Source organism: Elephas maximus, chromosome 2, assembly GCF_024166365.1.
Source record: "Elephas maximus indicus isolate mEleMax1 chromosome 2, mEleMax1 primary haplotype, whole genome shotgun sequence".
NCBI classification, from domain to species: Eukaryota; Metazoa; Chordata; class Mammalia; order Proboscidea; family Elephantidae; genus Elephas; species Elephas maximus.
In genome coordinates this window covers 13,810,044-13,823,553 of record NC_064820.1, presented here as the reverse complement: position 1 = coordinate 13,823,553, position 13,510 = coordinate 13,810,044, and the positions used below count along the sequence as shown (strand labels likewise).

At 43.0% G+C, this 13,510-nt stretch overlaps 1 protein-coding gene across 2 annotated transcripts in view; it reads left to right on the top strand.

Moving 5' to 3' along the window:
• The window catches only part of CTNND2 (catenin delta 2), a 1,201,869-nt gene that overhangs the window by 669,445 nt on the left and 518,914 nt on the right, over nt 1-13,510 (top strand). For both annotated transcript variants that reach the window (XM_049861022.1, XM_049861014.1), the window contains exon 8: nt 12,774-12,968. In XM_049861022.1, the coding sequence (XP_049716979.1) occupies nt 12,774-12,968 (195 nt within the window). The remainder of the gene's footprint in view (nt 1-12,773; nt 12,969-13,510) is intronic.

The window sequence follows — 13,510 nt, the reverse complement described above, 5'->3', positions numbered from 1 at the left end:
AGCACCTTGTGATGCTACTTGTAATTGTCCAGGGTAATTAGGTCTAGAAGCTATGCTCCAGATCCCCTGTTTGAGCCTTGCTTGGGCGAGGTATTAAGAAATGAAATGACACTCATCGAGTTTTATCCCCCTTGGTGCTGAAGAAGAGGCTGGCAATTAAAACCTCTGGTAAATGACTGATTAGTAACACAAGAAATTATAGCTTGTTTTGTATCCATAGTGAATTAGGGCAGTAACAAAGGAGTGGTGAGCCAATCTCCTGGTCCACTCAGCCCAGGCACTGCTGCCAGAAGATGCTAGGAGTCAAGGTTTGAAGCAAATTGTAAAGACGTGGCCCTCCCAGGAAACATGATTGTCCACAAATTAGACTTCTTTACAAATTAATCTCCTAAGACTTTAGTTCCAAATCTGAAACCAAATTCTTTTGTCTTTCTGTTCAAAGATACTAAAATTGAAAATTCTCCCCCCTCCAATTTTTGAGACAGCTTCAGGGTGCTAAGTAGAATCTTTCCAGGGCTTCTTTCTCCAGCTTCCGTTGAGACTGTCTCTCACTAGAAATGTACTGAAGTTGTATTTGTTGAAATCCTGGTCTTTGGGAACCCCACTTCAGGAAGATGCCTTAGAGTTCATAAGGTACATGTGACTGTCATCCTGGCAGATTTACCTTCCCCAGGAATCGACACTTGGTTCAGCTCAAAGGCCTTTGGGCCTCCTAGAGGCAAAGGGAACAAAGAGAAGTAGGAAGTGGGTGTCTAGCCTCCCCAGCCAGGCCTGACCAGTTGTCAGAATCCACTATCTATGAACTCAGCAGGAATTTTCCAACAAGAAGCTTATTGCAGTGTTTAGCACACCTCATACAAATGACACCTCCTACTTTCCCTACTCTCAAAGATATCACAGCCTTCTTACAAAGTTCAGAAACTAAACCTCCCTCCAAAGAGAGGATCCATCTTTCCCCCAAACTGAAGAATGGAAGTTTCTGTGGATGTCCTGAGACTCTTATCTCAAGGGGCCTGGTGAGGACCTAATTTCTAACGTGTGCTCCTCAAGACCCTACCTCTGTCCTCAAATTTACCAGGCCTGGACCTAACCATAGGGATCCCTGGTGGTGCAGTGGTTAAAGCACTTGGCTCCTAACTGAAAGGCCAGGGGTTCAAACCCATCAGCTGCTTCATGGGAGAAGGATGCGACAGTCTGCTTCTGTAAAGATTTATAGCCTTGGAAACACTGGGATAATTCTATTCCATCTTTATAGGGTCACAATGAGTCAGAATTGACAGCAGTGGGTTTTGTTTTGTTTTTTGGTATATGGAAAGACACTTTCTTCTCTAGACATGACGCAGCTCGCCTGATCACTAAGGCCTTCTCTGCACTCCTGGTGTGTGGGGAGGCCACAGTGTGGCCTGAACACCTGGAGCTCAGGTCAGCCATGCTGCAGCAGCCTTGAGCCAAAGCCTTACCTGCTGGCCAAGGCAGCTACCAGAGCAATGCGCATGCCAGAGCCAGCATGGTTGGCTGGTGCCTTCTGGTACTGGGTGGATAAGAACCTGCTGAGGTCCCACCCCTACTACCAACATCTGGCTATGCACTCACCTGGGCCTTTGTTGAGACCACTCACATTAGTTTAATGCCAAGGGAGAGCTTGGCAATGATGTATTTGTCTCCTAGGTTCCAGAAGTGTATCAGATTCCAGATTCTTTAGCAAGCAAATTTGAAGTACTCTAGTGATCAGATGAAGTCCCTGGGTGGTGCACATGGTTAAACTCCTGAGAGGTTGGCAGTCCAAGTTCTTCCAGAGGAGCCTCGGAAGAAAGACCTGACCGTCTGGTTCTGAAAGATTGCAGCCTTAAAAACCCCATGGAGCCGTTCTTCCCTGACATACATGAGTTTGTCATGAGTCAAAATCAACTCGATAGCAACTGGTTTTGTGGGTGTGGGTGTGGGTGTGGATGTGGGTGTGGGTGTGGGTGTGGGTGTGGGTGTGGGTGTGTGTTTAGCAAACAGATACCTGCTTATAGCTGGGCCAGGACACCTGGCTTCTCAGCAGGTCTTCCAACTGGTCATTTTTGGTTTAACCCCCTGCTGAGAATTTTCATTTCTACCCCAGATTTACTGAATCTACAGCTTAACAAGATCCCCAGGTGATTCTTATGTATATAAGAATTTTAACAAGGTCCCCGGGTGATTCTTCTGTATACACAATAATTTTAATAAGATCCTGAGGTGATTCTCATGTAGACACAGGAATCTGCATATTTAAGAATCACCTGGGCATCTTGTTAAGTTGTAGATTTTGATTCAGTAAATCTGGACTGTAAATGCAAATTCTCAGCAGAGGTGTCAAATCGAAAACTGCTTTGACACCCTGCTTCTCAGAGGGTGATTCATGAGGACCAGAGGACCAGGATTGCTGGAGAGCCTGTTAGAAATGCAAAATCTCAGGTTTCTCCCCAAACCTAGAGAGTCAGATCCTGAATCTTAATCAGGGGATTCATAGGCAGGATACATTTTGAGAAACATTGAAACGCAGGACTAGTACATTGAGCACTACTTCACCCCGCTCTAAGATAGGAAGTCAGAAGCAGGTACTGAGGACAGGTTCCAAACCACCACTGTTTACCTAGTGCGTTTCAGTTATACTATTAACCTCTTAGATAAATACGTTTCCCTAACCTTTTCCCGAACTTGGAGCTGTGCCAGAGACATGGTGTAATATACCATCCACTTCACTGTAGACACGGAAACTGTAAGACTTTGGCTGAAAAAATGAAAATAGCCCATTCCAAGGAGGCAGATATTGGGCTGCATGTGATGCATTATCTCCATCATCACTATCTCGTTACTTCCTAAATGCTGTCGTCGCACAAAGAATTGCACAAAAGAAGCCTGATGCCCTGACAGCTTAGGGGAAAATGCTTGTGGCTGGAGAGAAAGTAGAAGGAGGATATACTTTGGAGGAGGTAAGTTCACAGGGATACCGCTACTGCTGCATCCTGACGGGTCATTTTGGTCATTATATTATTCTCACTGTAAAGCATCTGAGTGCCGGTGGATTACTGAGTTCATTTGGTGGAAGGTGCAGTGACATTTAATAATTACAAGAAATCATATTGGAAACCTCATCAAGAAAGAGGAGCAAATCTTTCGGTGTTTTTGTTGTCGTTGATGTTATTATTAGTTACCATCGAGTCAGATTCCCACTCATGGTGACCCCACATATGTAGAGTAGAACCGCTCCATAAGGTTTTCAAAGCTGTGACCTTTTCAGAAGCAGATCGCTAGACCATTCTTCCAAGGCGCCTCTGGGTGGGTTCGAACTGCCAGCCTCTCAGCTGGTAGTTGAGCACATAACCATTTGCACCGCTAGGGGCTCCCTTAAGTTAGTCTAATAAGTGAAAATCTAGGGTTGATGAGATGGATAAAATAGGAGGGCGTTTTGCTTTCCAAAACGTTTATCATGGAATTATACCATCACATGGCCTATTACATTGAAATTATTGAGCTGAAATGCAGTTTTATCATTGAACACATCTGAATTAATAATGACCCTTTCAAACATCAGTCTGAAATACAGCTCTTAGCCTATAGGAGAAGTGTGTCTGTATATTTTAACACTTACAACAATGTGAAGTAAGAGAGCAAACTAATTCATTGAATTAGGGACCATTTGCAAATGACATTTGGTTTGTGGATTTGACTCAGGATACACAGGAAGTCTTTTGGAGTTCTTTAATTATTGAAATTAATTTGTGAACTAGGAGTTGTTATCGTTGTTAGGTGCCGTCGAGTCGATTCCGACTCATAGCGACCCTACACACGACCGAACAAAACACTGCCTGGTCCTGTGCCATCCTTAAATCGTTGCTATGCTTGAGCCCATTGCAGCCACTGTGTCAGCCCATCTCAGCGAGGGTCTTCCTCTTTTTCACTGACCGTCTACTTTACTAAGCATAATGTCCTTCTCCAGGGACTGATCCCCCCATAACACACCTAAAGTATGTGAGATGTAGCCTCGCCATCCTTTCTTCTAAGGAGCATCCTGGTTGTACTCCTTCCAAGACAGATCTCTTCGTTCTTTTGTCAGTCCATGGTGTATTCAGTATTCTTCACCAACTCCACAGTTCAAAGGCGTCCGTTCTTCTTCGGTCTTCCTTATTCAGTGTCCAGCTTTTGCATGCATATGAGGTGATTGAAAACACCATGGCTTGGGTCAGGTGCACCTTAGTCTTCAAGGTGACATCTTTGTTTTTTAACACCTTAGGGAGATCTCTTGAAGCCAATTTGCCCAATGTAATGTGTCTTGATTTCTTGACTGCTGCTTCCATGGGTGTTGATTGTGGATTCAAGTAAAATGAAATCAGGATAGGAGTAGAAAGTAGGTTTTCTTGAAAGTTGTTTTGAATCAAAAGCAAAAAAAGAATTAAAAAAAAATTAGTGTCAGAGTACAGAAATCAGAGAGAAAAACATGAACATCCTGACATCCTTACATTTATTTCCAAAACGGCAGTACTCAGTGTGGCTTCCTCAATGTGCATTTCTTTGACAGAAGTTTTATTACAATGAGCTCATTCTCAAATTGAGGATGTAATATTTGCATCTCAGCAATTTACTTAGTACACATTGATGAGGTAGCAATTTTAGCCAAAATTATATTCGTTTTTGCATTTCTGAAAGTGCTTATATACTGATGTCATTTCCTCCCTGAAATTTAAAGATAGTGGATGTCAAGCCAGACTTTAAAAGGTTCAAAGTCCTGGAGATAACTATGTCAAAGCCACGAGCTATCCCGGAGCAGAGTCTAACTCCCTGCCCAGGTCATGCAGCCTGGCCACGTTGCTTAGTCATGCCGGCCTGTCAGCAGGGCACATACTCTGGCAATGAGTGTGGCCAGCAAACCCAAGAGCAGTGGAGGGATTTGCAGAGAAAAGTTGTTTCCATTCCAGACTCTATGCTTCTCTTTTAAAGTTCTTACTTTGCCGTTCAAAAAAGTAGTCTCATTAATAAACGTTGATGTATGAAACAATTGTACGTTTTTATAAAATAAACAAACTTGAATTCCTAGATTTTACTTTGGACTTTCCTTCAGAGCAAAAGAAGTTCATAGTTTTGTTTTATTGTTTTTTTTTTTTTTTGTTATCCCTTTTCTTCTGGAGACATCGTTTTATCTCAGAATCGAGAAGGCTTATCTCTGCAACCTGTACATAGATACATTTAGTCTGCTCTCTCTGGCTGACTGCTCTGCCATTTAGACACTTGTTTTCCTTCTATTTCTCTGCAAAGGAGCATTTGAAACTGGGCGCCAAATTTGAAGAAACCGGGTAAATGACAGTACATGCTTAATAATTTAATATTGAAATTTTGAAATGAAAATGTAAAAAAAAGATTTCTTTGCAAAAGCAGGTGAATTTGCCTTAGAGAATCATAAATCATATAGTATATAAATGAAAGAATGTGAATGGGTCCCCATATAAAACAAAACGGACATGTTTTATTCTGCTTACTATAGTAATTGGTCTAACATGCTAATAAATGATATGGTTTGAATAATGCCAGAAATGAATGGTTGAGAATTGCAACACATTTGTTAGATAGTTTTTTTGTGTGTGTGTCCTTTAAATGTACCTGTGTCCTGCCATGTCGGTTTATCAGTGACAGAGTGGTTCATCATGTGACCCCTGCATTAGAACCAGGAGATTTGGGGTCACTGGTTACTTGTGTATTGCCCCACCCCTCTCATGCTGGCCCAATCAGAATCTCTTTGGGATTGTGTCTTGGAGTCAGCATTTTTAGCCCATCCTCCAGGTGGTTCTCTGGGGAATGCACTATGATGTGAGAACTAATCATATTCTAGGGAATGAAGACCACATGGGGAAAAACCAAGTACCCTGAGCTGAATCTTCAGTTGTGCAGTTTTTACAAGGCTGTTATGTGAGATTTTCTGTTGAGCATTTGAGATCCCTTTGATGGACAATTCGGTTGCTATAGTAGTGAGGTTTTGAATTAAAAAATTTCCTGCTCAATATTTCAATCAATTGTAGTATGAAGTCTTAAAGAGTTCATATACTAATTGATGTTTCCTGTAAAAGACAATACAGATTAATTAGATACTCAAAGCCAACCTATGAATGTGATGCAGTGGATTTCCTGTACAGGGCCTTGGCTATATTGGTGCTGGCCCCTTGGCCTAGAAACCTTCCTGTAGGTCTCCCTCCAGCACGGCTCTTGGCCTCACTAGCCTTAGTCACTTCTTCCCTAAAATGGCAGACTTCCAAAGGAACTTTGTTGACCACCCTATCTAAAATAATATACCTCCCTGGCACTTGGTCCCCTCTTCCCTGCCTGAATATGATAACGTTTGTTTTCTGACTTTGCCCACAGAATGTTTGCTCTGTTAGCTAGAGACCTTATCTATCTAGAGGGGCATGGTGTTCTCAGCTCCAACAGTGTGCCCAGGCACTCAATAAATATGTGTTGAATGAATGAACACATGAGTGATATATGGATCAATATCGATTAGCTTGTGTGTGTGTGTATATGTATGTATATGCATGTATATGTGTGTATGTATATATGTACATATTTGTCCCTGGGTGGTGCAAATGGTTAGGCACTCGACTACTAGCCAAAAGTTTGATGGTTCAAACCCATTCAGAGGTGCCTTGGAAGACAGACCTGGCGATCTGCTTCCAAAAGATCACAGCCTTGAAAACCCCATGGAGCAGTTCCACTTTGCACATATGGGGTCACTAGGAGTCAGAATCAATTCCACTGAGTGGATTCCAACTCAGCGACAGAATGGAACTGCCCCACAGAGTTTCCAAGGCTATAATCTTTACAGAAGCAGATTGCTCAATCTTTTTCTCCTGTGGGGCCTTTGGTGGGTTCGAAGCCCTGGCCTTTCCATTAGTAGCCAAGCACTTAGCCATTGTGCAGCCAGGGCTCACTTTCGCATAGAAGCTTTTTTGCCAATCATTGTAGAAATAGCAAAGGTTTTTTTTTTTTTTTTCTTGCTGTTAAATGAAAACAGCCTGATAGATTCTCTGACCCAGTGAAAGCCTGGTGTGGAGGAGCGAGGCAAGCAAGGCGGGGAGCACAGCTTAGCTCCTCCACTGCATCCCTGTGATCTTCCATGTCAAGAACTCCTTGCAAGCCTGTTCTGGCTTCCTCCTGCATTAGCAAGTGTTTGTTATCTTCAACTAAAAGGTTTTAATTTATGCCCTATCCCTTTCTGTAAAATCGTTTCTTGGTCATTTCAAGATATATGTATTTTTTCCTTTTGGAATTTTTCACAGTTATTCATTAGGATCCCTGGTGGTACAGTGGTTAAGCGCTCAGGCTGCTAACCAAAAGTATGGCAGTTCAAATCCACCAGCCACTCCTTAGAAACCTTATGGGGCAGTTCTACTCTGTCCCATAGGGCCACCATGAGTTGGAATCGACTGGACGGCAATAGGTTTTTCACTAGAAAACAGAACTAATGCTTTTTTAAGAAAATAAAATAAAACTTTAACATTTACATTTTGCAAGTGTTTTCCAAAATGATCAATAAAATCTTTGTCTTTTAAAAAAATTTTATATGAAATCTGTAAATTGATTTTGATTGACTTTGTTGTGTGAACAGTAGACGTAGGAAGAGCAGAGCTGCATGGTGGAATTGGAGTGTTGATGACGCTGGACAATATGGAAATGGTGGCAGAAATTGGCCATGAAGTGCTTTGTAAACACTGGTGTTATCCTTGCATGAAATATGTCTGCCGTGGTTGGGGGACAGTCCATGCTGTTGGTCTGGTCTATGGCGTCTGTTTTCCCGACCCGTCCATGTTTTACTGAACTTTGCCATGCTGAGCTTCTGACCCTCAGCTTGGTCCAGTTCATGCTCCCAGAATGGTTTCTTCACCAACGTGAATGGCAGGAACATTTGGTCTTGACATCTGTGGCATTTTGGACAAAAGCAATGTTTCTCATTTTTTCCTGTTATAATAGCATTGTTTGAGTTCCTGGCAAAGATGTAAGTGCTCATGGTGTTTTGAGTCCCATGTAATGATTAGGACTCACTGTCAAATAGACTGTAATGGTAAAAGAACATTACTTCTAAACAAGAGTACATTTTCTGCAAATCGACACATACGTACATCATCTAATGACAATTTGGAATATATTCCCGAAGAGATTGTATGAGAAATTTTTTTCTCAAAATTGCCCCAAATACAGTTGTCCTTGTTTGTATGGATCTGATACATGCGTTTTCTTGAGCAAGGGTGGTAGGATGTGTGAATTCTAGAAGTCACACTTGTACCTTTGATTTCTTGGCCTCTCTTCTTAGCTCTTTCTGTCTCTCTTGCCAATAACCTTGCCTACCCAAGAGCAATTGAAACCTGATCACAGGATAAAAAGGAGCATAAACAATACTCCTTTAAAATGCCTCTTCTCATTAGTAGCTATGAATACTACTTACACCCAACCAACCCATTTCCAAGGAGTCGATTTCAACTCGTGGGCAGCCCCACGTGTGTCAGAGTAGATCTGTCCTCCATAGGGTTTTCAATGGCTGATTTTCCTGAAGTAGAGCCCCAGGACTTTCTTCCAAGGTCCCTTTTGGTTAGGAGCTCAACAAATTAACCATTACCCACTACCCAAGGGAAGCCCTAGTGGTGCAGTGGTTAAGAGCTTGGCTGCTAACCAAAAGGTTGGTAGCTCGAACCCTCCACCTGCTCCTTGGAAACCATATGGGGCAGTTCTACTCTGCCCTTTAGGGTTGCTGTGAGTCGGAATCAACCCATCAGCAAAGAGTTTGATTTTGGTTTGGGTATCATCCAAGGGTTCCTGCTTCTTAAATATGTGTCTATGTTTTACACAAGTGTTTCCCTATAGAAACCCATATGCTTTCACCCAGAGTATGCTAATAGAAAAAATGGATAATAGACTGCAAATATTTAATAATTATACTGATATTTTTATTAATGCTGTTGAAAGTCAGATATCCATGGAGTTAAGCTTTATGTTAAGGTTTTTGCTTCTTGCCTAGGATCCTTAATAATTAATAATTCACGGTATTAGTAAAAATTTTATAATGCTGGGTAAATCATTATAATAAGAGCATTTTCACACGTACACTGAGATCATGTCACCACTTAAGAGATCAGTAAGTCCTTGTTGTTTATTACTGGATGTTTGGGGCCATTGCTGAATAATCGAGAAATGATGAGGTTACTACTCAAAATGAGCGAACTATGAATAACTTATTTGACTGTACAACATTTGGTTATAATGGCTGTCTCTTTTTTTTAAAGTTTTAATTCCTTGGCAATATTATCAAAACCTTCAGGAGAAAGAAAAACTGACAGCAGAAACTCAAAGTGGATTGTACTTAAATATATTCCTGAAAAATATGAGCATAACATTCAGTATGATGTTGGCATTTGATAAATCAGATGCAATGAACCTAATTATGCAAAACAGTCATTTACAATCTATCATTCATGTGAGTGCTATCTAAGTCAGGACTTATTTAATTACTAGGAAAGGGAAACGTAAGGAGCTTGCTTACCCTCTTCCTTTCCTTTTCTGAAAACATTCAGTGAGTTTTATTAACACTGAATTCATAGAGGACTGCCCCAGTCATTCAGAAATGCTCTATTTTCTGTTTATTTAAATTTAAGGTGTTTTTTTGTTTGTTTTTATGCTAAAGATGGAGCCTTGGTGGCACAGTGGTTAAGAGCTCTGTAGCAAACCACAGGTCAGCAGTTCGAATCCACCAGCCATTCCTTGGAAACCCTATGGGACAGTTTTGCTCTGTCCTATAGGATCGCTATGAGTTGGAATCCACTGGACAGCAACAAGTTTTTTTGTTTGTTTTCATTCTAAAAATAAGGAGCTTTGGTGGTACAGCGGTTAAGCTCTTGGATGCCGACTCAAAGGTCAGCCGTTCAAACCCACCAGCTGCTCTGTGGAGAAGGATGTGGCAGTCCGGTTCCATAAAAATTACCACCTTGGAAACTCTATGGGAAAGTTCTGCTCTGCCCTATAAGGTTGCTGTGAGTTGGAATTGACTCAACGACAGTGGGTTTTTATATTCCTTATACTAAAAATACCAGCAGGATGTTTATCTGTCTAAAATTTCAAAACGTTGAATGGCTTTTTTGTCAACTATTCTGTTGTTGCTGCTGTTGTTGGTAGCTGCCCTCATGCTTGTCCCTGACTTATGGTGACCCCGTGCACAAGGACACAAAATGCCATCCTCTCCTGTGCCATCCTCATGATCAGTGGAGACTGGACCGTTGTGCTCCAGAGGATGTTCAGTGGCCGATGTTTGGAAGTATATTACCAGCTCTTCCTTTTTGGTTCATTTTACTCTAGAAGCTCCTCTGAAACGTGCCCAGTATTGTAGCAGCATGCAAGCCTCCAGTGACAGAAAGGTGGTGGCTGCGTGTGAGGTGTATTGGCCAGGAATCTAACTCGGTTCTCCCGCGTGGGCGGTGGGAATTCTACCACTGAGCCATCAATGCTGCGTGCAAATATACTCTGCAAGGCTATTAAAATCCTTTGGGCTACGTGATTTGGAAGAAGTAGCCCAATTTTTGAGTATTTGAAGACTTCGTCTTTAAAATAGCCACGAGTGGAACCCCTGGATCAGCCCATCAGAGGTAGAGCTGTCCCCAAATCCCACCAAGATTAAGGAATTCCGATACGCTGTCCCTTAAGGCTGAAATGGAGAGTTTTGAATTGGGGCTGTTCAAAGACAACCGACTGTTAAATCCCAACGTGACACATTGTTATTAGCTTTGGTGGTTTAGCTGAAGGGCCGTCCCGAAAATCAGCTGTAGCCTCGTTTGGTTCTTGTATGTGTTCTGTACTCACCACAGACTGAGGACCACCCTCCTTGGTTCTTCGTCTTCTTAATTGTGTGTAGGTGCCTACCATCCCTTCTGCCCCTAGGGAGGTGACTCCCCTGGCATTTCTGCTCCCGTGGTTCTGACTGTGGTGGTGTTGTTAGTTGTCATTGAGTCAGCAACTCATGGCACAACTGGACAAAATGTGGCCCAGTCGTGTGCCATCTCCACGATCACTGGTGTATTTGAGTTCATCGTTGTGGTTATTGTGTCAGTCCATCTCATGAGGGTGCCCCTCATTTTTACTGGCCTTCTACTAAGGAGTCCTGGTGATGCAGTGGTTAGGCACTTGGCTGCTAACCAAAAGGTCGGCAGTGTGAATCCACCAGCCACTACTTGGAAACCCTATGAGGCAGTTCTAGTCTGCCCTATAGGGCGGCTGTGAGTTGGAATTGACTCAGTGCAATGGATTTAGGGTTTTACTTACTAAATATGATGTCCTTTTCTATCAGTCTTAGAAAAAAAGCATCCAGAATGTTCCTTAAAAATGAGGACTTTTACTGACTGAGACTAGAAGGATCCCAGAGGTCATGGTCCCCAGACCTTCTGTTAGCCCAACAGAGGAACCATTCCCAAAGCCAACTCTTCAAACAGGGACTGGACTGGACTATGGGATAGAAAAATGATACTTGTAAAGGGTGAGCTCCCTAGATCAAGTAGACACATGAAACTATGTGGGCAGCTCCTGTCTGGAGAAGAGATGAGAGGGCAGAGGGGGGCAGAAACTGGCCAAAGGGACACGAAAATAGAGAGTGGAGGGAAGGAGTATGCTCACTTATTGGGGGGAGAGCAACTAGGAGTATATAGCAAGGTGTATATAAGTTTTTGTATGAGAGACTGACTTGGTTTGTAAACTTTCACTTAAAGCACAGTAAAAATTAAAAAAAAAAAAAACAAGGACTTTTAAAAGTGAGGCTTCGACTCGCTTACTTTGGGTGCGTCGTCAGGAAAGACAGTCCCTAGAAAAGGACATGGCTGGGAAAGGTTCTAACTGTACCTCAGCTGAAATACCGTCTCTCAATCTATCTTTTTTTCCATCTGCCCTCTCAATCTCTTAACCCTACAAAACTCCGTTTTTCTGCTTCTTCAGAGATACCCATGGTTCCCTGGTATACACTGTTGCTTCGACATAACGCTTCTTCCTGCGCTATATATGAAGTGATCCAAGTAGAACTTTACTAGTACTATGAAGCTGAGTGAGGGTGGCCTCAATGTTTAAATTACACCAGTTAGTGACAATAGTATGTATCTTTTCAGAAGATGGCAGACAATGTGAATGCTTCAATTTGGAGGATGGGAGTAAAGGAAAATATAACTTTAAAGCTTTTGTTTTAACATCTGTTCCTCCGAGGGATTTAGACTATTGGGCATCTGAATATTCCAGTGGATTCACAGTCCAGGGACAAACTACTGAGGAAAACTCCTTCTGGTCCACTCTTCAGGGACAACATCACGGTGGCTTGCCATTGTGATTCACTCGCTGACCCATCACTTCACTTCATTTCTGTCGTGAAGTTGAAGGTGCAAGGACTATGGGATAACTAGGAGGTTTGGGGTTTGACCGTCTGGCCAATTCCTTTTGTGGGGGACCCAGCTACATTCATCAGGCTGTGAGAAAGATGGGGTTTCAGGGGCTTCGTTCAGCGTGGATTAGTCTGGGAAGCTGTCATCCTCACAGTGAGATCAGGTTTGGGAGCAAAGCGGGGTGGCTGGGTGATGCCGATGAGCTTGATGTATTGCTGCCATTTCGTGTTATTCGTTTGCTTTTCTGCAGATTTCAACAATTCTGTCCTAAAAGAAAATATTTTCAAATGTGCCTTTGATAACACAAGCACTGCTTGCACGGTGATCTGGCCCTAATGGCTCTGTGTTCATTCGTTTCAGCTGGGTCCCGAGCCTCCTACAGCAGCCAGCACGGCCACCTGGGCCCAGAGCTGCGGGCCCTGCAGTCCCCAGAGCACCACATAGACCCCATTTATGAAGACCGCGTCTACCAGAAACCCCCCATGAGGAGTCTCAGCCAGAGCCAGGGGGACCCTCTGCCGCCAGCACACACGGGCACCTACCGCACGAGCACAGGTGTGTACCCAGCACCCACTCGGAGGCCTGGCTGTGGTGGGGCGAGCTGTGCGTCTGCTGGGGAGCTTAGGTGACGCTCCCTCAGGACGGACATGGAGAGAGTGTGTGGTGTGTGTGTGTGTGCGCATGCATTTGAGTGGTGTGATGTGTGTGTGTGTGTGTGTGAGATGTGGTGTGTTTCCATGGTGTATGCTGTGGGGTGTGTGAACAGTATGCATGGAGTATTTGGTGTGTGTGCTTGCTTTGTGGGATATGTCTATGTGATGTGTGTGGTATGTGTGGGGTGTGGTATGTTTGGTGTATTTCGTGGTGTGTGTGATGTTTTTGGTCTGTGTGTGATGTGTGTGGTGTGTGTATGTAGTACGTGTTGTGTATGGACTATGTGGTATGTGTGATGTGGTGTGTGGTATGTTTGGTGTTTTTTGTGGTGCGCGTGTGATTTTTTTGTGTATGCGTGGTGTGTGTGTAGCGTGTGTTGTGTGTATGGTATGTGGTATGTTTGGTGTTTTTGTGGTGTGCGTGTGATTTCTTTTGTATGTATG